The 24,796-nt window shown below is 41.5% G+C and overlaps 1 protein-coding gene across 4 annotated transcripts in view; it reads left to right on the top strand.

The window, feature by feature from the left end:
- The window catches only part of PATJ (PATJ crumbs cell polarity complex component), a 264,895-nt gene that overhangs the window by 191,244 nt on the left and 48,855 nt on the right, over window positions 1–24,796 (top strand). For all 4 annotated transcript variants that reach the window (XR_010791282.1, XM_066597729.1, XM_066597728.1 and 1 more), the window contains 5 exons: window positions 1,052–1,124; window positions 4,246–4,338; window positions 19,995–20,060; window positions 20,952–21,069; window positions 22,861–22,997. Coding sequence is in view for 3 of the 4 variants with exons in the window: in XM_066597729.1 (XP_066453826.1) it covers window positions 1,052–1,124; window positions 4,246–4,338; window positions 19,995–20,060; window positions 20,952–21,069; window positions 22,861–22,997 (487 nt within the window). In the remaining variant the exon portion in view is untranslated. The remainder of the gene's footprint in view (window positions 1–1,051; window positions 1,125–4,245; window positions 4,339–19,994; window positions 20,061–20,951; window positions 21,070–22,860; window positions 22,998–24,796) is intronic.

Genomic DNA, 24,796 nt, shown 5'->3' with positions numbered 1-24,796 from the left:
TGTACAAGAATATAACTACTACAATACTGCCCCCTGTGTACAAGAATATAACTACTATAATACTGCCCCCTATGTACAAGAATATAACTACTATAGTGCAGCCTTCTATGTACAAGAATATAACTACTATAGTGCAGCCTTCTATGTACAAGAATATAACTACTATAATACTGCCTCCTATGTACAAGAATATAACTACTATAATACTGCCTCCTATGTACAAGAATATAACTACTATAATACTGCCCCCTATGTATAAGAATATAACTACTATAATACTGCCTCCTATGTACAAGAATATAACTACTATAATATTGCCTTCTATGTACAAGAATATAATTACTATAGTGCAGCCTTCTATGTACAAGAATATAACTACTATAATACTGCCTCCTATGTACAAGAATATAACTACTATAATACTGCCCCCTATGTACAAGAATATAACTACTATAATACTGCCCCCTATGTATAAGAATATAACTACTATAATACTGCCTCCTATGTACAAGAATATAACTACTATAATATTGCCTTCTATGTACAAGAATATAATTACTATAGTGCAGCCTTCTATGTACAAGAATATAACTACTATAATACTGCCTCCTATGTACAAGAATATAACTACTATAATACTGCCCCCTATGTACAAGAATATAACTACTATAATACTGCCTTCTATGTACAAGAATATAACTACTATAATACTGCCTCCTATGTACAAGAATATAACTACTATAATACTGCCTCCTATGTACAAGAATATAACTACTATAATACTGCCTCCTATGTACAAGAATATAACTACTATAATACTGCCCCCTATGTACAAGAATATAACTACTATAATACTGCCTTCTATGTACAAGAATATAACTACTATAATACTGCCTTCTATGTACAAGAATATAACTACTATAATACTGCCACCTATGTACAAGAATATAACTACTATAATAGAGGATTTCTCTCATTTGAATCTCGTTCCATGTAGTCAGGGTGGTCATACACATCATGAGGTTCATCTTTTCTTTACATGTTTCAACAGGAATAAAGATGCTGCTCAACAGATGGCCATCAGCCCGTACCCCCTACCAGCCGACATCCATTACTCTCGTCAGGTGAGTGTCTGTTGTCACAAATGGCTTCAAACCATGATTGTGTCTACTGATCAATCATCTTCCATCTTTGTAGGTTCTGTGTCACTTATGATCTGTTAATGTAAAGCGGTTTTTGTGATTCTCCTTGATCTTTAAAAAATTTTTTTTTCCATTCATGACTTGTAACTGTGCCTGCAGTAGCAACCTAGACTTGATGTACTCCCTGCGCTTTCCATTGTGATAGATGTGCCCGTAATCAGCTGATTGGTGGGGATCCAAAGGGCGGACCCCCACGACCATCTATTGGTGACCTGTCCTGAGAGCAGGTCATCAATGGAAAAAAATCTAAAAATTCCTGGACAACCCCTATAATGCTCAGCGACGTCAACTCTGAAACGTAGGATGGAAGACATGTAACTTCTTCCTATGATGTCATTACTTATAGATACACGGCTACTCGCACCGTTGAACAGTTTAATGACATCGGAAGAGTGCCAGGCTAGTAGATTTTCTGGACTATTGGATGTTTAAGTGCCGTACATTAGCTCCTTATTTTTTTATTTTCTGTCTTCCCACAATTACCCACCTTGCATTGGTCCGTCTGAGTTTATATTGAGCCTCCTGTTCATAGATTGAATGGAAATCCTACCGTAAACTCGTTCACACGGATTCTACGACGTAGTGAACATCACAACTCTTCCCCCCCCCCCCCTTCATGTCCATTGCAGCAGCTCCATCAGTTGGTGCACATTTTGCTGATGGGTTGGAGCAGATCTCACAGCCCTTATCAGCATATCCCGAACTTGTTCCATAGGGTTACAGTCCGGTGAGTTTGGGGGCTTAAGGTAGTGCGGAGAATTCATTGTTGTGTTCCTCCAACAACTCCCTAGTGATCTCAGCTTGATGAAATGGAGTGTTGTTCCATTGAAAGATAGCTTGTCGGTGGTCGGGGAAGACTTCATGAAGATGTGGGGGCGGGCAGATGGTCAGCCAACAGGTCCCTGTAGCTTTCACCATTCAGGGATTGTGGTATGATGACCAACGATCCTAGGATATGTCAGGAAAAAGCTCCCCAAACCATGACACCGCCACCAGTGGCCTGTTGAACCGTAATGGTACACCCATGGAATACTGCTTCATGCTGTTGATGCCAGATGTAGACTTGGCTACCTGTATGGTTCAGCAAGAAATTGGAATCCTCATTTCAGATGACCTTCTGCCATGTGTCCAAAGTCCATTGATGTCTTTCCTGGGCCTATAGTGGCAATGACACTATAATACTGTCATCTGGGGCAACCTTGTCAGTCTTCAATTATTGAACTCCAGTCAACGCAAGGTACACCGCATGGTCATTGTGGAAATGTGTCTAACTTCCTTTCTGTTGTACTGCTGGGTCAGTTGGTGCACTGTGGCATGTCATGGCTGAGATACCAGATGTGCCACCCAATGCTCACCTCTAGGCTCAACCACATGTGACTTGCCGCTATGATCTTCTATCAGATGTCTGTCTGTGGTTCAACCAGTCTTGGTGCATTCTTGATGTCGTTGTTCAGGAACGGCCAACAAGCTCTACTGATCTTTCAGAGATCCTGGCACCGCACCTCCGGCCAACAATCTACCCGCATCAAAGTCACTTGAGTCACCACAATTACCCATGTCTGTCAAATGTTGCTTTCTACTGCAGAGAGGAGTAGTCAGCACATTATCAGAGAGTAGATCGTGACGCGGCCATCATGTGATACCGGCTATGCAGTGATCGGTCGCTGTACAAGGATATGGTCATACAAGAAAGAAAAACAAAGTAGTTTCTGATATTTTATGAAGAATGTATGAAATAACTTTTTCCTGTGCTGGATTATCCTTCACATATTCTATTACCCTGGATAATAGACTTGTTCTCAAACAGCCGGCTATACAATCTATATCGACTGAGCCTAACGAGATGAGTTTTCTATAGATAAAACCACTTGTCGCTCTTCGTCATTCATACCGATGCTGCGAGATTCTATACGTCTATTCTTTAGGTTAAGGACAGGGCAGCACATTCCCGGTATCTGCAGTCACTCACAAAGGGTTTCATTCTTTATGCTGTAGATATACATCAGAGAGTATAGATCCGTCATTGTGGTAACATGGGAGGAGGTGATGAACGGGGATTCATGGGGAGGTGGGTGGATTCATAAATTTGCTGCTCCTGAGTTTCTGAGCAACGTTCACATTTTAAGAGGGGATTGTGAAATGACTGCTGCTTATCGATGGCCTTCAGTATAAGAAGGGGTGGGGGGGTAGCGGTTAATGGCTGCTTCTGCTCCTGACAGTCGTAGCTATTGCCAGAATGTACCACCAGGTGGAGCTTATTGTAGGTTTTTGCAGCTCCTATTTGGTGGTTGAATAGTGGCTCCCCCAAGTGGTGGCAGCAGGCAGGCAGATTTATATAAATATGGCTCAGGTGCGAACAACACTGTTTACAAGGTGGCCAGATATAACGGAGCTCGTCTGACTTCTGTAACTCCCATAAAAGTCAATGCAAACAGAGTAGCACCGTGGGTTATGTTGTTTATGCAGCTTCCAGGTTATGGAAATGCCATAGTTTGCTGCGCTATACCATTTGCATAACTCGCATTGACTTCTATAGAAGTTATAAGAACTACATAGAGCAGAGTGCTCTGCTATTTCTGTCCTTCCAACCATGTCTGGTACTGCATTCAGGGTGGGCAGGGGCAGTGTAGGACCCAACTCAAGATAGGTGCAGGTCCCAGAGATAGGATGTGCATTTGTCAGATTATGTCACATCCTGTTGCTGTACCATAAAAAAAAAGATGGTGCAATTGCTTTTTTTTGTCCATTTCACTTGAATTTTTTACCAGTTTTTCAGTATATTATATGGTACATTAATTACTACCATTGAAAAATACAACTCACCCCGTAAAACAAGCCGCCCTCAGCTGGCTACATTTAAGGAAAAATAAGACAGATGATTTTTTTTTAAACTTGGGAGAAAAAACAAAAATTATTTAAAAAAAGAAATTAAATAAAGGGCTGCGTCATTTAATGGGTTAAATACAAAGTGTATCTGGTTGTCCAGAGGTTGCATTATGTTGGGTTACAAGTCATTGACTAACCGTTTGATGTCGCCTCTTAGGAGCAGCCTGGTGTCACCGTCTCCAGTATGACAGAAGATGCCAGCTTGAATGAATTTATGAAAAACTTTACAGACCCCGAGATGCAAGAGACTGTGAGTTTAATGTATCATACAGAAGATCTGCTGGATATTAAAGCCGAAGCCTAAAATTACCACTAAAGCTCTTTTCACGCCTCATTTTTCTTGTTGAGCGCCGGTTCCATTCTGGTTTCTGTCTTGTATGCAAAAAAAACTGCATAGGGACGGAAACCAAGATGGAACCACACGGGTGAATATACACTGTCCTACCAAAAGTGTTTGGACCCCCTATGAGTAGAATGGATTGTGTCTTATCAGCATGTCACATGTCTTAAACCATGGTACATAAGCTGTAGACCCTCGGAGGTGTCCGTCATAGTTTGTGACAGGAATTGCATGCTATTGGATATACGGGTTATACCGCTGCACACAAGCCGCCCATCATGAAGCGCAAGGTCAGTCTACAAGGGTACAAGGAGCGTCGTCATTGGACTGTTGAGTGATGGAAGACCGTTCTGTGGAGTGACTAATTGCGCTGCTCCAGCTTCACATCAGATGGTCGAACCTGGGGAATGCCTTTTGTCTGTGTGTGCTGGGCCAACAGTTAAGTACAACGGAGGTTCCGTTATGGTCTGCTAATGGTTTACATGGCATGGTCTCGGTCCGTTGTAGTGACAAGAACCATGAACACGGAGGTATACCCGGACATTCTAGACAATGTGCTGCTGACAAAGTGGCAATACTCTGGGAATGGTCGGCCATACTTCCAACAAGACAACACGTTTTGTCATGAATGTAGCGCCATTTTACTTTGCTCTGAGGATATGGATGTTCCACAATGGGACTAGCCTTCAGAGTCCCGACTTCAACCTTACTCAACACCCTTGGGATGAACTCTGACATCGGGTCAGGGAATATAAAGTATGTCCATCATCTTTGCAAGAACTTGCCAGACATTTGTAGGATGAATGGAGGGAAATACCAGTTTAAGTGTATCAGACATTAGTAGAAAGTATACCATGGGCAGTTTCCAATGTCATTAGCCCCAAAGGAGCCCCACTAAGTATGATCATATATATAGATAAATATAACTTTTGATTCTTGCTCAAGTGTCCAATTACTTTTGGTAGGATAATTTATGGTTTCTGCCTCCATCAGTCTTTTAAATTGGATAGAAAAGTGCCGCTGACCTTCACCCTTTTCTATCCAGTTTAAAAGACTGACTGGAATGAAAACTATGTAGGTTTTGTGAAACTGAGACCAAAGAGGTCTCAGTCTCCTATATTCACCCCTATGGTTCTGTTCTGATTTCTGTCCTCATGCAGTTTTTTGCATACAAGAAAAAATCAGGAAGAACAAACACTTAAGAATGAGGCATAAAAACAGACCTAATCCTGATTGGTACGGTGCATCTTGTCTCCACCGGAAATATGGGTGGAGATCTGGGATTGTCGGGGTGGAGTAATAGTAAACGCCCACAGCAGCCGATTGGCTACCTGGATGGAGGGTAAAGAAAGCAGGTGACAGCCACCGGGGGATGGGGGGAGAGCGTTCTGACAGCCGTCGGGGAATGGGGGTGTGTGACAGCTGAAGAGGATATCTGACAGCTGCCGGGGAATGGGGACAGAGACAGCGGGGACAGAAAGGTGACAGCGCGGTTGCCTTCAGGGACGGCAGCATGCATTACAGCAAATATAAGAGGCCGTGGGGGTGATGGCGAACGAGCTGTGAGGGGAGAAGGGAGAGCGGGCTCGAGAGAGAGAGACTGGAGCAGGGAGCAGAGATTCTGGACAGCCGCCAGGGGATAGGACAGAGACAGCGGGGTCGGCAAGGTGACAGCGCAGGAGGTTTCAGCAGCGGCAGCATGCATAACAGCTAATATGGGTGGCCCTGGGGGGAGAAGGGAGAGTGGCCGCGAGAGTGACAGGAGCCAGGAGAGGAAATTATGGTACAGCAGCAGCAAATGTAGCAACCAATCAGCAGCTGTGGGCGTTGCCTAAAACTCTACCACGACAAACCCAGCTCTCCACCCATAGTTCCAGTGGAGACAAGATACACCAGTACCATCCTGATTACTATGGAAGTGGTACAAGTTCCTAAAAAAATTTTCCATCCTAGCAAAAAAAAACAAAAAACTAGGGTCGCTTACCTGTATCCACCTTATAATACTCCACAACCACCTGACCTCCCCGAATCTGCTCCCTAGGCCCGATGTGCCTCCGTCCATACATACAGCAGTATAGAGGAAGCCAGCGTGGCTGTGCTGTGGATCACGAGGGCTGGGCACTTACTGGTGAAGCGACCTTGTCATATATTGTATCTGCACAATCCACAATCTGCATTTGGTTGGCAGCAAGTCCCTGGTCTTCGTCCTTGACCTCTCAGGCGGCGCAGCATGTTGTGGATCAACCACTGTAACAAGTTCACCATTGATTGCGTAATTATGGACACATTGAATCACATTGAAATGATCACTTGCCTGACCTCCTTCTCATCCAAAAGCCTCGCACACCACTTATTGAATGACCTTCGTTTTTGAATATTATGCAGTCTTGGCTGCGAGAACAAAAAATGTATCCTCATTAATTGAAATACCCGCACAGCACCGCCATAAATCAGGAGACGTTACATATTCATCAAAGTAACAAAGCCAAAAAAGGAAAACTAGAAATATGTAGTAACGTTTTGGGGTTTGTTAGAGGGTTTTTTTAAATCTCTTTGTTGTTGAACTGAACAAATGTAAAGAAAATGTACATACAGCAAGCGCTGCGCCAAAGTTATAGGCAGATGCGGAAAAATACTGCAGAGGAAGAATGCTTTCAAAAAGGATTTATTTTTTTCGTCAACTAAAAAAATGGAAAGTGAATGAACAAAAGAGAAATGTAAATCCAATCAGTATTTGGTATGACCGCTCTTTGCCTTCAATACAGCACCAGTTCCTGTAGGTACACTTGCACACAGGTTTTGAAGGAGCTCTGTAGGAAGGTTGTTCCAAACATGTTGAAGAACTAAGCACAGATCTTTTGTGGATGTCGGCTCGCTCAAATCCTTCTGTCTCTCCATGTAATCCCAGACAGGCTGGATGATGAAGGCTCTGTGGGGCCATATCATCACTTCCAGGACTTCTTGTTCTTTGCGCTGCAGATAGTGATTACTGACCTTGGCTGGATGTTTGGGGTTGTTGTCCTGCTGCAGAATACATTTGGAGCCAATCGGACACCTCCCTGATGGTATTACATGATGGATAAGTATCTGCCTGTATTTCTCAACATTGAGGACACTATTAATCCTCACCAAATCCGCAACTCCATGTGCTAAAAAGAAGCCCAGGATTGCAAGTAACCTCCACCATGCTTCACTGCTGCCTGTAGACACTCATTAATATACCGCTCTCCATCATGCTTCAATGCTGCCTGCAGACACCTTATTGTACTGCTCTCCACCATGCTCCACTATTGCTGCCTGCAGACACTCATTATTGTACCCCTCTCCACCATGCTTCACTGCTGCCTGCAGACACTCATTATTGTACCCCTCTCCACCATGCTTCACTGCTGCCTGCAGACACTCATTATTGTACCCCTCTCCACTATGCTTCACTGCTGCCTGCAGACACTCATTATTGTACCGCTCTCCACCATGCTTCACTGCTGCCTGCAGACACTCATTATTGTACCCCTCTCCACCATGCTTCACTGCTGCCTGCAGACACTCATTATTGTAGCCCTCTCCACCATGCTTCACTGCTGCCTGCAGACACTCATTATTGTACCGCTCTCCACCATGCTTCACTGCTGCCTGCAGACACTCATTATTGTACTGCTCTCCACCATGCTTCACTGCTGCCTGCGACACTTTGCCAGTTCCTATGTTTTCGGGTTGCTTGGTTTTGTTTCTACATTGAGGTGTTGGCTTTTTGGTCGCATTTCTTCCTTGAACTCCACATCTAGCCAGACTTCTCAGAACAATAGATGGATGTACCTGAGTCCTACTAGTTTCTGCCAGTTGTGAGCTGCTGGAAATGTTCTGATTTTAAAGGGAAGTAAGCATGATGTGAGTTTCATGGGCTGCTTACTTGGCCGACCACTGTGTCTACGGTCCTCGATGTTGTCCGTTTCCTTGTGCTTCTTAGAAAGAGCTTGTGCAGCACATCCTGAAACCCCAGTCTGCTATGAAATCTCTGCCTGGGGGGTAGACCTTGCCGATGCAGTGTAACTACCTTGTGTCTTGTTGCTGTACTCAGTCTTGCCATGGTGTATGACCTGTGACATGAGCTACAACGGTGAGGCTGTAGAAGAGCTTGGCTGTTCCTCACCCAGTTTTAACCCTCCTACACAGCTTTTTCTGTTTTAATTAATGACAGCATCATTTTCACATGTAGGTTGAAACAGATTATCACCTGTTTGTACAGCGGTCTGTAATAAAAAATACCTGACTTTGGGCAAGTGTACCTAGAAGAAATACAAGTAGGAGATGGAGCAATGCCTCTATAACGCCACCTATTGGAAGATAACATTCCTACAAGTCAATGCCTGACCTTTTAACAGCCCCTCTAACCATGATTGGGAATATAAGCCAAAGCAAGAGTTTTCTCCAGAAGGAAAAGATAACCGTGTACAGACAGTTAATACGCACTAAAATAGTTAATAGTTTTACATCAATGGGAGCGGACAGATTCCAGATAATCAGATATTCTGAATTATTAGGCAGAGTAATAGTAATTCTGACCACCTAGATATATGTATCCGTGGATAAAGTCAGCGGGGCTGGCTGCATGGATCTGTAGTCATGTCTATCCCCATCAATCAAGTCTAACATTATCAACTGAGAAAGGAGTCTTTGGGACCGCCCACTTGACACACTGAGAAAATCAGGAACTGCACCTAAAAATAGTCCATTCAGATGAAAGGAGACAAGAATTAGAAAAAAATAAAATAACGGGGCTAGAGTCAGCGGGGATTGTCTGGGAAACAAACAATAAAGCTGCAGCGTGAGCAGCCGTTGAGAAACCCATTGTAGAATGTAACTAGGACAAGTTGATGAGACCGGAGGGGAGGGGGTAGAAGCCTACTCGAGTGAACAGGAAGAAGTGCTCAGCTATCACTGGTAATCTCAATAAAGATGAATGGAGCAGCACTAGGTATGTTAAACCACTGCTCCATTCAATCTGTTCCTCCCTGTGGAAGTGGAGTGAGCCCCCAGTACAGAGTGAGTGAGTGGTGGGGGGCAGGTTCTCCATTCTCGAGATCAGTTGGGATCTCAGCAGAAACACCCACCTATCAGACTTTTAGGACTTATCCTATGGATTATGTAGGTAATAAGTCAATTTGGGAATACCCCTTTAAAGGGTCTGCCATCACTGTTAGCATTTTTTTTTTCCATTGCACCCAAAAGGCAAACTAAAGCAACTTTGCCAATAGTTTTCCTTTTAAATTTGTAATACAGTTTTGTGTCTCTGCATGGTGAGGGCTCCTGCACACTTGTGTTTTTCTTGCGCTTTTTTTCTTGCGATATCGCTGTTTTTTTCACATGATTGTCAACGGGACTTTTAATGTTAAAAACGCATCACAAGTTGGTGCTTTGCAATTTTTGTGCGATGCGTTTTTTTTACATTAGAAAGTCTCATTGACAATCCCGTGAAAAAAAACGCAAGAAAAACGCAAGTGTGCAAGAGCGCTACGGGGCAACAAGCAATCCCTGTGTGTAGTCTGATCCGGCAGGTTTCACTTGCATCTTATTTGTGTCCAGTTGGTAGGGTAGCAAGAAGTACGGCAGAATAAAACTGCTCTGGGTCACCACAGAACCCTGAACACTCACTACATGGTGTTTAATGTAGATCTGGGAAAGGAGGAGGTGTGGTGTGAGAATGGGCCTTTAATTATGCTATAAAACTGTATTTTAGGGCGCCTGCACACGAGCGGAAATTCCGCAGCGGGATTTCTGCCGCTGGAAGCCTGCATAGGTTTGCGTTAACAAGCGCAATGTTATGCAGACGGCCGCGGTTTGGCCGCACGAAATCTCACGCGGCAAACAAACTGCGGCATGTTCTATTTCTGTGTGGGGCCGCCGGCTCCGGTCTGCGCATGCGCCGGCAAGCCGGCACATCAAACAGCCGGGGGCGCGGGTGAGTATGCGCTGGTCCCTGCAGGCGCCCGGGTCGGGTCCCGCGGCGAGAATCCTCGCCGCCGGTTCCGACCCGCCCATCTGCAGGCGGCCATAATTGTGTTTTTGACCTTGTTGTTAATTATAATTTTTATTTATAGAGCGCTTTAATATTCCGCAGCGCTTACAAAACGGGAGAAGAGATACAAAAAACAAAGATACAAAAACCACTTTTACATCAAGTAATCAATTGATGGAGACAGTAGGGGTGAGGGTCCTGCTCCAACGAGCTTACATACTACAGATAATGGGGTGATACTGAAGGTAAAGGGGCTGGAGATGTGCACAGTATGGCGAGGTGGAGAGTGAGGGATGCTATACACATAGACAATGGTCAGACTTAAGCTGTGTGCCGGCAGAATCGGTATGACTGCAGGGGGCAGTTGATTACGCAGGGATTGCAGTCAGTAGGTCAGGGAGCATGTTATCAGGCGGAGTACAGAGGGGTTTGGTTTAGAAGATGTGGTATGCTTCCCTGAAGAGGTGAGTTTTTTTCAGCACGCCTGAAATTGTGTGTCAGGGATTGTCCGGATAGTTTTGGAAGCGCGTTCCAGAGGACTGGTGCTGCTCTGGAGAAGTCTTGGAGGTGGGAATGAGAGGTTCAAATTAAAGGGGCGCTCAGTCTGGTTTCATTCATGGAGTGAAGAGTACGGACTGCGAGTTGGATTGAGATGAGGGAGGCAATGTAGGGCAGCGCTATGGAGAGCTTTATGGATTAAAGCCTTTATTCGAGGCTGGGGTTGAAGGATCTCAGTCAATCAGCTCAATGCTGTTGGGAGGCCCCAAAGTTATAAAAGTACTGTAGTTGTAAAGTTCTAAAAAGGTCAGAATAGAGCAGACGAGGTGCAGAAACAAGAGAGCAGCTAGCTTGTATAGGAAACGGAAGCAGCCACCACTTTCATGGTTCCCAGGATTGGAGCATAAAGGGTGCCAAGTACAGTTTGAAAAACTTGTCCCAAGCAATATGGGATTTTAGGGAGCAGCACTTACAGCCACCTCCTCTAAATATGGATTTTGCGAAAGGGCACACTAGTTTGTACACAGTTTATCATAGAGACACCTAGATCTGCATAGGAGCTGCAGACATTAAACGGTAGGAGATTTTTAATTAAGGCTATGTGCAAAAACGCTTCATATTGTCATTTTAAGGTGCAGTGAAGCAATGAAACCCTGCAAGGTCATGTTGGTTTCCACATATAATGGGTTTAGATCCCAAACAAGGGGCATTTTAAGGAGCGATGTATAACAGAAGAAGGCTATTACAGCCTCGATTAGTCACATTAATGAGCCCTGGAGGAAGCCATGGCGTTGTGTGAGGCCAGAGTGCTGCATCAAAGGACTGCGACCACCGCGTCTCCTGCGGGACCTGTCACTTCATGACTCCCGGTGGCTTCACAGCTGATGGAGTCCTATGCGGCAGTCAGGAGTGATTTGTTGAGCGATTCGAAGCTCATTTTGATCGGCGTGGAAACTCAGCGGATAAATTGTTGTCCTAGAATAGTCCAGCGTCCATGAAAAGATTACAGAAGCGGAACAAGACAGGAGACAAATAACCAGACATCCAGAGATCTGTAGAGCTGATCTGCTGAGTAATTGCAGAGCTTTGGGGAATTGGCGGAGGAGGAGGAGATTATTTCATAATCAATTAGAGGCTGAAAGATTATCCATCCCACATAGATCCACATTACAGATGTAGCAAACAATAACATGACATTTAGTGCATTATAATATCCTTGTACATAGGGGGCAGTATTATAGTAGTTATATCCTTGTACATGGGGGGCTGTATTATAGTAGTTATATTCTTGTACATAGGGGGCAGTATTATAGTAGTTATATACTTGTACATAGGGGGCAGTATTATAGTAGTTATATTCTTGTACATAGAGGGCAGTATTATAGTAGTTATAGTCTTGTACATAGGGGGCAGTATTATAGTAGTTATATTCTTGTACATAGGGGGCAGTATTATAGTAGTTATATTCTTGTACATAGAGGGCAGTATTATAGTAGTTATAGTCTTGTACATAGGGGGCAGTATTATAGTAGTTATATTCTTGTACATAGGGGGCAGTATTATAGTAGTTATATTCTTGTACATAGAGGGCAGTATTATAGTAGTTATAGTCTTGTACATAGAGGGCAGTATTATAGTAGTTATAGTCTTGTACATAGGGGGCAGTATTATAGTAGTTATATTCTTATACATAGGGGGCAGTATTATAGTAGTTATATTCTTGTACATAGAGGGCAGTATTATAGTAGTTATATTCTTGTACATAGAGGGCAGTATTATAGTAGTTATAGTCTTGTACATGGGGGGCAGTATTATAGTAGTTATATTCTTGTACATGGGGGGCAGTATTATAGTAGTTATATTCTTGTACATAGAGGGCAGTATTATAGTAGTTATATTCTTGTACATAGAGGGCAGTATTATAGTAGTTATATTCTTGTACATAGGGGCAGTATTATAGTAGTTATATTCTTGTACATAGGGGCAGTATTATAGTAGTTATATTCTTGTACATAGGAGCAGTATTATAGTAGTTATATTCTTGTACATAGGGAGCAGTATTATAGTAGTTATATTCTTGTACATAGGGAGCAGTATTGTAGTAGTTATATTGTACATAGGGGGCAGTATTATAGTAGTTATATTCTTGTACATAGAGGGCAGTATTATAGTAGTTATAGTCTTGTACATAGGGGCAGTATTATAGTAGTTATATTCTTGTACATAGGGGGCAGTATTATAGTAGTTATATTCTTGTACATAGAGGGCAGTATTATAGTAGTTATATTCTTGTACATAGAGGGCAGTATTATAGTAGTTATAGTCTTGTACATAGGGGGCAGTATTATAGTAGTTATATTCTTGTACATAGGGGGCAGTATTATAGTAGTTATATTCTTGTACATAGGGGGCAGTATTATAGTAGTTATATCCTTGTACATGGGGGGCTGTATTATAGTAGTTATATTCTTGTACATAGGGGGCAGTATTATAGTAGTTATATACTTGTACATAGGGGGCAGTATTATAGTAGTTATATTCTTGTACATAGAGGGCAGTATTATAGTAGTTATAGTCTTGTACATAGGGGGCAGTATTATAGTAGTTATATTCTTGTACATAGGGGGCAGTATTATAGTAGTTATATTCTTGTACATAGAGGGCAGTATTATAGTAGTTATAGTCTTGTACATAGGGGGCAGTATTATAGTAGTTATATTCTTGTACATAGGGGGCAGTATTATAGTAGTTATATTCTTGTACATAGAGGGCAGTATTATAGTAGTTATAGTCTTGTACATAGAGGGCAGTATTATAGTAGTTATAGTCTTGTACATAGGGGGCAGTATTATAGTAGTTATATTCTTATACATAGGGGGCAGTATTATAGTAGTTATATTCTTGTACATAGAGGGCAGTATTATAGTAGTTATATTCTTGTACATAGAGGGCAGTATTATAGTAGTTATAGTCTTGTACATGGGGGGCAGTATTATAGTAGTTATATTCTTGTACATGGGGGGCAGTATTATAGTAGTTATATTCTTGTACATAGAGGGCAGTATTATAGTAGTTATATTCTTGTACATAGAGGGCAGTATTATAGTAGTTATATTCTTGTACATAGGGGCAGTATTATAGTAGTTATATTCTTGTACATAGGGGCAGTATTATAGTAGTTATATTCTTGTACATAGGAGCAGTATTATAGTAGTTATATTCTTGTACATAGGGAGCAGTATTATAGTAGTTATATTCTTGTACATAGGGAGCAGTATTGTAGTAGTTATATTGTACATAGGGGGCAGTATTATAGTAGTTATATTCTTGTACATAGAGGGCAGTATTATAGTAGTTATAGTCTTGTACATAGGGGCAGTATTATAGTAGTTATATTCTTGTACATAGGGGGCAGTATTATAGTAGTTATATTCTTGTACATAGAGGGCAGTATTATAGTAGTTATATTCTTGTACATAGAGGGCAGTATTATAGTAGTTATAGTCTTGTACATAGGGGGCAGTATTATAGTAGTTATATTCTTGTACATAGGGGGCAGTATTATAGTAGTTATATTCTTGTACATAGAGGGCAGTATTATAGTAGTTATAGTCTTGTACATAGAGGGCAGTATTATAGTAGTTATAGTCTTGTACATAGGGGGCAGTATTATAGTAGTTATATTCTTATACATAGGGGGCAGTATTATAGTAGTTATATTCTTGTACATAGAGGGCAGTATTATAGTAGTTATATTCTTGTACATAGAGGGCAGTATTATAGTAGTTATAGTCTTGTACATGGGGGGCAGTATTATAGTAGTTATATTCTTGTACATAGAGGGCAGTATTATAGTAGTTATATTCTTGTACATAGAGGGCAGTATTATAGTAGTTATATTCTTGTACATAGGGGCAGTATTATAGTAGTTATATTCTTGTACATAGGGGCAGTATTATAGTAGTTATATTCTTGTACATAGGAGCAGTATTATAGTAGTTATATTCTTGTACATAGGGAGCAGTATTATAGTAGTTATATTCTTGTACATAGGGAGCAGTATTGTAGTAGTTATATTGTACATAGGGGGCAGTATTATAGTAGTTATATTCTTGTACATAGAGGGCAGTATTATAGTAGTTATAGTCTTGTACATAGGGGCAGTATTATAGTAGTTATATTCTTGTACATAGGGGGCAGTATTATAGTAGTTATATTCTTGTACATAGAGGGCAGTATTATAGTAGTTATATTCTTGTACATAGAGGGCAGTATTATAGTAGTTATATACTTGTACATAGGGGCAGTATTATAGTAGTTATATTCTTGTACATAGGGGGCAGTATTATAGTAGTTATATTCTTGTACATAGAGGGCAGTATTATAGTAGTTCTATTCTTGTACATAGGGGGCAGTATTATAGTAGTTATATTCTTGTACATAGGAGGCAGTATTATAGTAGTTATATTCTTGTACATAGGAGCAGTATTATAGTAGTTATATTCTTGTACATAGGGAGCAGTATTATAGTAGTTATATTCTTGTACATAGGGAGCAGTATTGTAGTAGTTATATTGTACATAGGGGGCAGTATTATAGTAGTTATATTCTTGTACATAGAGGGCAGTATTATAGTAGTTATAGTCTTGTACATAGGGGGCAGTATTATAGTAGTTATATTCTTGTACATAGGGGCAGTATTATAGTAGTTATATTCTTGTACATAGGGGGCAGTAATATAGTAGTTATATTCTTGTACATATGGGGCTGTATTATAGTAGTTATATTCTTGTACATAGGGGGCAGTATTCTAGTAGTTATATTCTTGTACATAGGGGGCAGTATTATAGTAGTTATATTCTTGTACATAGGGGGCAGTATTATAGTAGTTATATTCTTGTACATAGGAGCAGTATTATAGTAGTTATATTATACATAGGGGGCAGTATTATAGTAGTTATATTCTTGTACATAGGGGGCAGTAATATAGTAGTTATATTCTTGTACATATGGGGCTGTATTATAGTAGTTATATTCTTGTACATAGGGGGCAGTATTATAGTAGTTATATTCTTGTACATAGGGGGCTGTATTATAGTAGTTATATTCTTGTACATAGGGGGCAGTAATATAGTAGTTATATTCTTGTACATATGGGGCTGTATTATAGTAGTTATATTCTTGTACATAGGGGGCTGTATTATAGTAGTTATATTCTTGTACATAGGGGGCAGTATTATAGTAGTTATATTCTTGTACATAGGGGGCAGTATTATAGTAGTTATATTCTTGTACATAGGGGGCTGTATTATAGTAGTTATATTCTTGTACATAGAGGGCAGTATTATAGTAGTTATATTCTTGTACATAGAGGGCAGTATTATAGTAGTTATATTCTTGTACATAGGGGCAGTATTATAGTAGTTATATTCTTGTACATAGGGGCAGTATTATAGTAGTTATATTCTTGTACATAGGAGCAGTATTATAGTAGTTATATTCTTGTACATAGGGAGCAGTATTATAGTAGTTATATTCTTGTACATAGGGAGCAGTATTGTAGTAGTTATATTGTACATAGGGGGCAGTATTATAGTAGTTATATTCTTGTACATAGAGGGCAGTATTATAGTAGTTATAGTCTTGTACATAGGGGCAGTATTATAGTAGTTATATTCTTGTACATAGGGGGCAGTATTATAGTAGTTATATTCTTGTACATAGAGGGCAGTATTATAGTAGTTATATTCTTGTACATAGAGGGCAGTATTATAGTAGTTATAGTCTTGTACATAGGGGGCAGTATTATAGTAGTTATATTCTTGTACATAGGGGGCAGTATTATAGTAGTTATATTCTTGTACATAGAGGGCAGTATTATAGTAGTTATAGTCTTGTACATAGAGGGCAGTATTATAGTAGTTATAGTCTTGTACATAGGGGGCAGTATTATAGTAGTTATATTCTTATACATAGGGGGCAGTATTATAGTAGTTATATTCTTGTACATAGAGGGCAGTATTATAGTAGTTATATTCTTGTACATAGAGGGCAGTATTATAGTAGTTATAGTCTTGTACATGGGGGGCAGTATTATAGTAGTTATATTCTTGTACATAGAGGGCAGTATTATAGTAGTTATATTCTTGTACATAGAGGGCAGTATTATAGTAGTTATATTCTTGTACATAGGGGCAGTATTATAGTAGTTATATTCTTGTACATAGGGGCAGTATTATAGTAGTTATATTCTTGTACATAGGAGCAGTATTATAGTAGTTATATTCTTGTACATAGGGAGCAGTATTATAGTAGTTATATTCTTGTACATAGGGAGCAGTATTGTAGTAGTTATATTGTACATAGGGGGCAGTATTATAGTAGTTATATTCTTGTACATAGAGGGCAGTATTATAGTAGTTATAGTCTTGTACATAGGGGCAGTATTATAGTAGTTATATTCTTGTACATAGGGGGCAGTATTATAGTAGTTATATTCTTGTACATAGAGGGCAGTATTATAGTAGTTATATTCTTGTACATAGAGGGCAGTATTATAGTAGTTATATACTTGTACATAGGGGCAGTATTATAGTAGTTATATTCTTGTACATAGGGGGCAGTATTATAGTAGTTATATTCTTGTACATAGAGGGCAGTATTATAGTAGTTCTATTCTTGTACATAGGGGGCAGTATTATAGTAGTTATATTCTTGTACATAGGAGGCAGTATTATAGTAGTTATATTCTTGTACATAGGAGCAGTATTATAGTAGTTATATTCTTGTACATAGGGAGCAGTATTATAGTAGTTATATTCTTGTACATAGGGAGCAGTATTGTAGTAGTTATATTGTACATAGGGGGCAGTATTATAGTAGTTATATTCTTGTACATAGAGGGCAGTATTATAGTAGTTATAGTCTTGTACATAGGGGGCAGTATTATAGTAGTTATATTCTTGTACATAGGGGCAGTATTATAGTAGTTATATTCTTGTACATAGGGGGCAGTAATATAGTAGTTATATTCTTGTACATATGGGGCTGTATTATAGTAGTTATATTCTTGTACATAGGGGGCAGTATTCTAGTAGGTATATTCTTGTACATAGGGGGCAGTATTATAGTAGTTATATTCTTGTACATAGGGGGCAGTATTATAGTAGTTATATTCTTGTACATAGGAGCAGTATTATAGTAGTTATATTATACATAGGGGGCAGTATTATAGTAGTTATATTCTTGTACATAGGGGGCAGTAATATAGTAGTTATATTCTTGTACATATGGGGCTGTATTATAGTAGTTATATTCTTGTACATAGGGGGCAGTATTATAGTAGTTATATTCTTGTACATAGGGGGCTGTATTATAGTAGTTATATTCTTGTACATAGGGGGCAGTAATATAGTAGTTATATTCTTGTACATATGGGGCTGTATTATAGTAGTTATATTCTTGTACATAGGGGGCTGTATTATAGTAGTTATATTCTTGTACATAGGGGGCAGTATTATAGTAGTTATATTCTTGTACATAGGGGGCAGTATTATAGTAGTTATATTCTTGTACATAGGGGGCTGTATTATAGCAGTTATATTCTTGTACATAGAGGGCAGTATTATAGCAGTTATATTCTTGTACATAGAGGGCAGTATTATAGTAGTTATATTCTTGTACATAGGGGGCAGTATTATAGTAGTTATATTCTTGTACATAGGGGGCAGTATTATAGTAGTTTTATTCTTGTACATAGGGGGCAGTATTATAGTAGTTATATTGTTGCACATAGGGGGCAGTATTATAGTAGTTATATTGTTGCACATAGGGGGCAGTATTATAGTAGTTATATTGTTGTACATAGGGGGCAGTATTATAGTAGTTATATTGTTGTACATAGGGGGCAGTATTATAGTAGTTATATTGTTGTACATAGGGGGCAGTATTATAGTAGTTATATTGTTGTACATAGGGGGCAGTATTATAGTAGTTATATTGTTGTACATAGGGGGCAGTATTATAGTAGTTATATTGTTGTACATAGGGGGCAGTATTATAGTAGTTATATTGTTGTACATAGGGGGCAGTATTATAGTAGTTATATTGTTGTACATAGGGGGCTGTATTATAGTAGTTATATTCTTGTACATAGGGGGCTGTATTATAGTAGTTATATTCTTGTACATAGGGGGCAGTATTATAGTAGTTATATTCTTGTACATAGGGGGCAGTATTATAGTAGTTATATTCTTGTACTTAGGGGGCAGTATTATAGTAGTTATATTCTTGTACATAGGTGGCAGTATTATAGTAGTTATATTCTTGTACATAGGTGGCAGTATTATAGTAGTTATATTCTTGTACATAGGTGGCAGTATTATAGTAGTTATATTCTTGTACATAGGTGGCAGTATTATAGTAGTTATATTCTTGTACATAGGTGGCAGTATTATAGTAGTTATATTCTTGTACATAGGTAGCAGTATTATAGTAGTTATATTCTTGCAGGTGGGGGGGCTTTAGTATAGAAGCTATATTGTATGTAGGGGGCAGTATTAGACTTTATTCACATGGGCGAGTGCGATTTATGAAAAGCATGCTGATTTTTGTCATGAAATTTTAAAGCATTTTTCATGAAATTCAGCTTTTTTTTCATTCACGGTCACTCAGTTTTTCACATGCTTGTGGGGGGGGGGGGGAACAGAAGTTGGCCTAGTTGATGTAATTTAAAACTCCAATTAATGTCTATAGAGGTTTGAGAAAGAAGTAGAACGCACTCATTGACTTGAGTAGGTGGCTCTCAGACCATAATTGGGCATGCTGCTTTTTTTCTTTGATTATTTGCGTAAAAGTACAGTCACGTGAATAGAACCATTGAAATCAATATCTGTTCGCTCCGGTTAAAAATTGGACCGCACTTACACAGAGAAAATGACCACAAATGATACCAGCAGTAATCTCCTCACTGTGAGACCTGCGGACAAAGGACTCCGTCTATAAGATAAGTGGTGACCTGGTTTTAGATAATATTGTCTATTTTGCTTTACAGGAAAGTACGGTGAGATTCAGCGATCAGACTTTGGAGTCGGAGGAAGAGCAGAATGTGCTGGACAAGGTAGTGACCTGCAGGGCTAATGCTATCTGTAGCCTGCGATAGGAGTTGCAGGAATACTGTGGGGAATTAACCCTTTCCAATCCACTGTCTGACGTCTAAAGACATTCTGATTGAAGGCTGTACAGCTCCAATGTCGGAAAATGTCCGGCAGGGTATTCTTACTGTAGATTACTGGCCGCTCTGTTATTGGGTGCCTCTCCCAGCATGTCCCACACTGCAGTACTGGCTCTAGCCAGCAGATGGTGATATTGTATAATGGCAGAAAAAGAAAGAGCCCCCCCCCCCAGGAAACCCTGAATCCAAAATTGGATTGCAAAGGGTTAAAGGGGTTGTTTGCCCTCTATTCCACTGATGAGTAGTTGTTGAATAAGGGCCTGCTACTTGGGACCCCTGGTCATCAGCTGATCATCAGCCTCACTGTCCAGTGCGGGCACAGTCTTCACTCTCATTGAAATCAATGGCAGAGCTGCGCTACTACTGCACTTCTTGCTTCTCTGATGATCAGGACTGTATATGACGTCATGACCAGCAGAGAAGCGGCGTAACAGTGCAGTTCCTACATATATTTCAATGGCAGTGAAGCCGTCGCATGCACTTCCTGCGCTGATGGCTACCGACCACATCCGGCCTGCCGCACTGACAGTGGGCCGGATGATCAGCTGGTGGATGGGGATCCTGAGCGGCAGGAAAAAGGGGGCAGCCAACCCCTTTTAAAGCACAAACTATATTAGTAAGTTATTAATGAAAACCTAGAATTTCCCTCTAACTTGTGTGGTTTGGGTGATCTTGAGGTGGGATACAACAAAGATGATGATAGTATCCATGTTGTGGGGATTTGACACTTGATGTGGCTTACCACATTCATATTTTGATTCCCCCTTCCTCCTCTAGCTTGTCAACCAGCTGAAACAGTCCAAAAGCAGCAGCAAGATCCCGTACAGTCCCCAAGATATTTCGCTTGGACCAGCTCCATCATACATGGTGCCAGAGACGGAGATCTCCAGCCACAGTAAGATACAAACCCCAATGTGTAGAAGATTACAAATTACTAGTGTTGCCCATTGCATCCAGTCTGGTTCCAGCTCTTGTTTCTCTAAGACAAGGTGGATCCCTCTCTGGTTGCTATGGATATACTGCCTATCAACCACAGTATTGCCATTGGGGTTGACAGGCAGCTAGCTGATCCAAAGCAACCTGTCTGTCTCGGATCACTTTCATCTTCAGTTCATGTTTTCTGCTCCTGTACGGCCCTTTAACCGGACTTGGATAGTGTTTTTCTCTTACTGCTGCATTAAAGCGTAACTGAACTTTAGTAAAACTTCTGGCTTGTCAGTGATGTGTCAGAAGTATTGATCAGTAAGATCAAGGTGTTAAGACCACCGATCATTAACCTGAACGGCAGAAGCGCTCCGCTCAGTGTTGTGGCTGTTTTGGCTGTTTCTGTTCTTGCTCCTAGCATAGTATGGGCTCTGTAGAAAGTCTATCGAGTCTGTACACCGCTCACAGATTTAGCCTGAGCAAGAACCCTGCGTAGGTTGGAAAGCTCGCTGTAACATCATGTAATTTTGTTAACCCTCACAAGGTATCCTATCTACAAGATTACTTGGTTTCTCTTGCTGAGAACAATCACACTCATGTTCCTATAATGATAAAGCTCATTTCATTGAGTACAATATTATGAGCTATTAAAGTGGCTGTCCAGTTCAGAATGATGGTTTATCCTATCCTGCTTGGGACTCCCTGCTGATAAGCTGTTCACAGGGGCCAGTGCGCTTGTGCCAGAAACACAGGTTCACTTCAATGGGAACTGTGCCTGCAATACCATGCTGAGCCACTGCAGTGTGTACAGAGCTGTGGGCTTCGGGCTCCATACAATGACAGTGGCCCGGCGAACTACAGCAGGGTCCTGGGCGGTGATCAACTATTTGTGAGCTATCCTCCAAGTAGGTGATCAACTATTTAGAGCTGAACACACTATCCAAGGAGCAAGTGGTCCTTGTACTGTCCTTGCTCAGGGGTCTGTGCTGTCTACAGTAATCTGCCGCTGCACGTGTAACAGGGCCTCAAGCGTACCTGGTGTGCTGGAGACAGGTCTGGTGGTCCGACATCAATCCGTGCTCTGCCTCGGCCTGTCCATGGTGATTTTAGTCTAGTACCAGGTCAAAGGAAGCCAGGCCGGTGCATTTCTTACACTTTGTTATTACGGGTGCGGTGTGAATACTCGAGTTCGAGTCTTGAATATGATCAATTCCAACTGTAAATAGGTGCAGCCGGTGTAACAGAAGTATCAACGGTCTCTAGCGGGCTCCTTTTGGCTTGTGGGTGCAGCAGTGTCTGTGTTACTCCTGCCAAGAAGGCCGGGCTCGCCCAAGTACGTTCGGCTGAGAGGAAGCCACATATACCGTCTGCACTTGCCTTTATTCATTAGAGTCCCGTTTCCTGCGAGACCCTTACTCTCCTGATTCTGCCGTAGTTGGGAAACTCACTGGTGCTTCCGAGATTTGCCTGTGTCACCAGAAATGGGAATTCCACCCCTTAGGAGCGACTTGTGAGATGACCGCCTCCTTAGCTGGTCTCTCGCTAACTACACAAGATGGCATGGCTTCCTCTTCCACCGCATGCTGCCCCCTTAAAGACTCATTCACATATATATTAAAGCAAAACTATGTGGAAGATATTGCAAATGTCAGCGAAGCCTGGAGGGCCCTGCACACGTGTATATATGAAGACTGTGCACTGTGAGGGTATGTTGTACTGAGACCTTCCAAGCCTTGTTACTTCTGTATCTTCTCTCCTGCAGGAAAGCTTTCATCTCCATCAGTGCATTTTGATCCCGCTACGTGTCCGATTGTCCCAGGACAGGAAATGACCATTGAGATCTCCAAAGGACATTCCGGCCTTGGACTCAGTATTGTGGGTGGGAAAGATACTCCACTGGTAAACCTTTCATTCCTTCTGTATGATATACATGACTCGCTGTACGATAATACGTAGCCGGCTGTGACGGTGCTGTTCTGTGTGGCCGCCTCTCGGTCATCTGCCTGATGGAGTATTCCAGCGACCGTCACGTTGAAATTGCTTTGCTTGTGTGCATCCGGAGTTACATCATGTCTCACATTGCAGCCACATTCAGTGCTGCGTTCAAAATTTGCTTAAATGGGTCTTCTGATACTGCAGTATTAGATCAATAGGGGTCCACCACTCAGGACCACCACCAATCAGCTGTCTGAAGAGACTTGGTGCTTGGGCGAGTTCTGCAGCCTCCGCTCGGGCCAGTGATGTCATCTTCATTCCTCATCTGGCCTGAGAGCATCTCCGTTCTGGTCAAGTGAATGACATTGAGTTGCCATTCTAGGCACCATCGCTGCGAAATGTACAGAAGTGTGCCTGGTATGCAATAAACCGACAACGACACCTAAAGGTAGATCATCAATAATAGACTGATGGAAAACCCCTTTAAACTCCCCCTCTGCTAGTGCAATATAGTACAAGTATAGCCAAGTTTAACTTAAAGGAGTCTTCCAGGGAAAATACTATTCATGACCCGTCCTCAGGATAGGTCATCAGTAGTTGATCAGCTGGGGTTCATCACTTGGGACCCTGACCGATCGGCTGATTGTGCGCGCGCTGACAGCGCCTCAACTACGCAGGGGTCCTAGTGGAAGTCTCTGCTCCAACCCCTGTGTAGTGGCCAGCGCTTGTAACTGCAGGCACAACTCCCATTGCTTTCTAAATTCCCGAGGATAGGTCATGAATAGTATTTTCCCTGAAAAACCCTTTAACACCTGAAGCATTAAGATACAGATGTAGCATTCATTACCATGCTGCATCATGACTGGCACACCATGATTACTCGATCTACAGCATTGTAGAATATTGTGGTTATCTTAAAGGGGTTGTCCCGCGCCGAAACGGGTTTTTCTTTTTTTCAACCCCCCCCCCCCCCCCCCGTTCGGCGCGAGACAACCCCGATGCAGGGGTTAAAAAAGAACACCGGAGAGCGCTTACCTGAATCCCCGCGCTCCGGTGACTTCTTACTTACCTGCTGAAGATGGCCGCCGGGATCTTCTCTCTTCGTGGACCGCAGGGCTTCTGTGCGGTCCATTGCCGATTCCAGCCTCCTGATTGGCTGGAATCGGCACGTGACGGGGCGGAGCTACACGGAGCCCCATTGACAACAGAAGAAGACCCGGACTGCGCAAGCGCGGCTAATTTGGCCATTAGACGGCGAAAATTAGTCGGCTCCATGGGAACGAGGACGCCAGCAACGGAGCAGGTAAGGGAAAAACTTCTTATAACTTCTGTATGGCTCATAATTAATGCACAATGTACATTACAAAGTGCATTAATATGGCCATACAGAAGTGTATAGACCCACTTGCTGCCGCGGGACAACCCCTTCTCGTTAAATGTTAACACTTTCTGTGCCAGAGTTTATTTGCTTTTTCAATAGTTTTTTCAAGTGATCACCGGTTAAACTTTGTGGCTTTTTTTCCACTCCTGCCTGAAAGTTCTACACAGTGCTGTACGCAGCAACGTAAGAAAGCTTCCAAAAGTTGTTTTCGTTTTTTTTTTGTCAATTGGCAAACTGGAAACTAACTAAACAAAAGAGAAATGTAAATCCCATCAGTATTTGGTGTGACCGCTCTGCGCCTTCAAAACATCAGTTCTTCTAGGGACACTGCACACAGTTTCTAAAGGATTTCGGCAGGGAGGTTGTTCCAAACATCTTGGAG

This window comes from Eleutherodactylus coqui, chromosome 3, assembly GCF_035609145.1.
Source record: "Eleutherodactylus coqui strain aEleCoq1 chromosome 3, aEleCoq1.hap1, whole genome shotgun sequence".
NCBI lineage: Eukaryota > Metazoa > Chordata > Amphibia > Anura > Eleutherodactylidae > Eleutherodactylus > Eleutherodactylus coqui.
The sequence above is the reverse complement of the archived record's forward strand: the minus strand, read 5'-3'. Positions and strand labels throughout refer to the sequence as shown.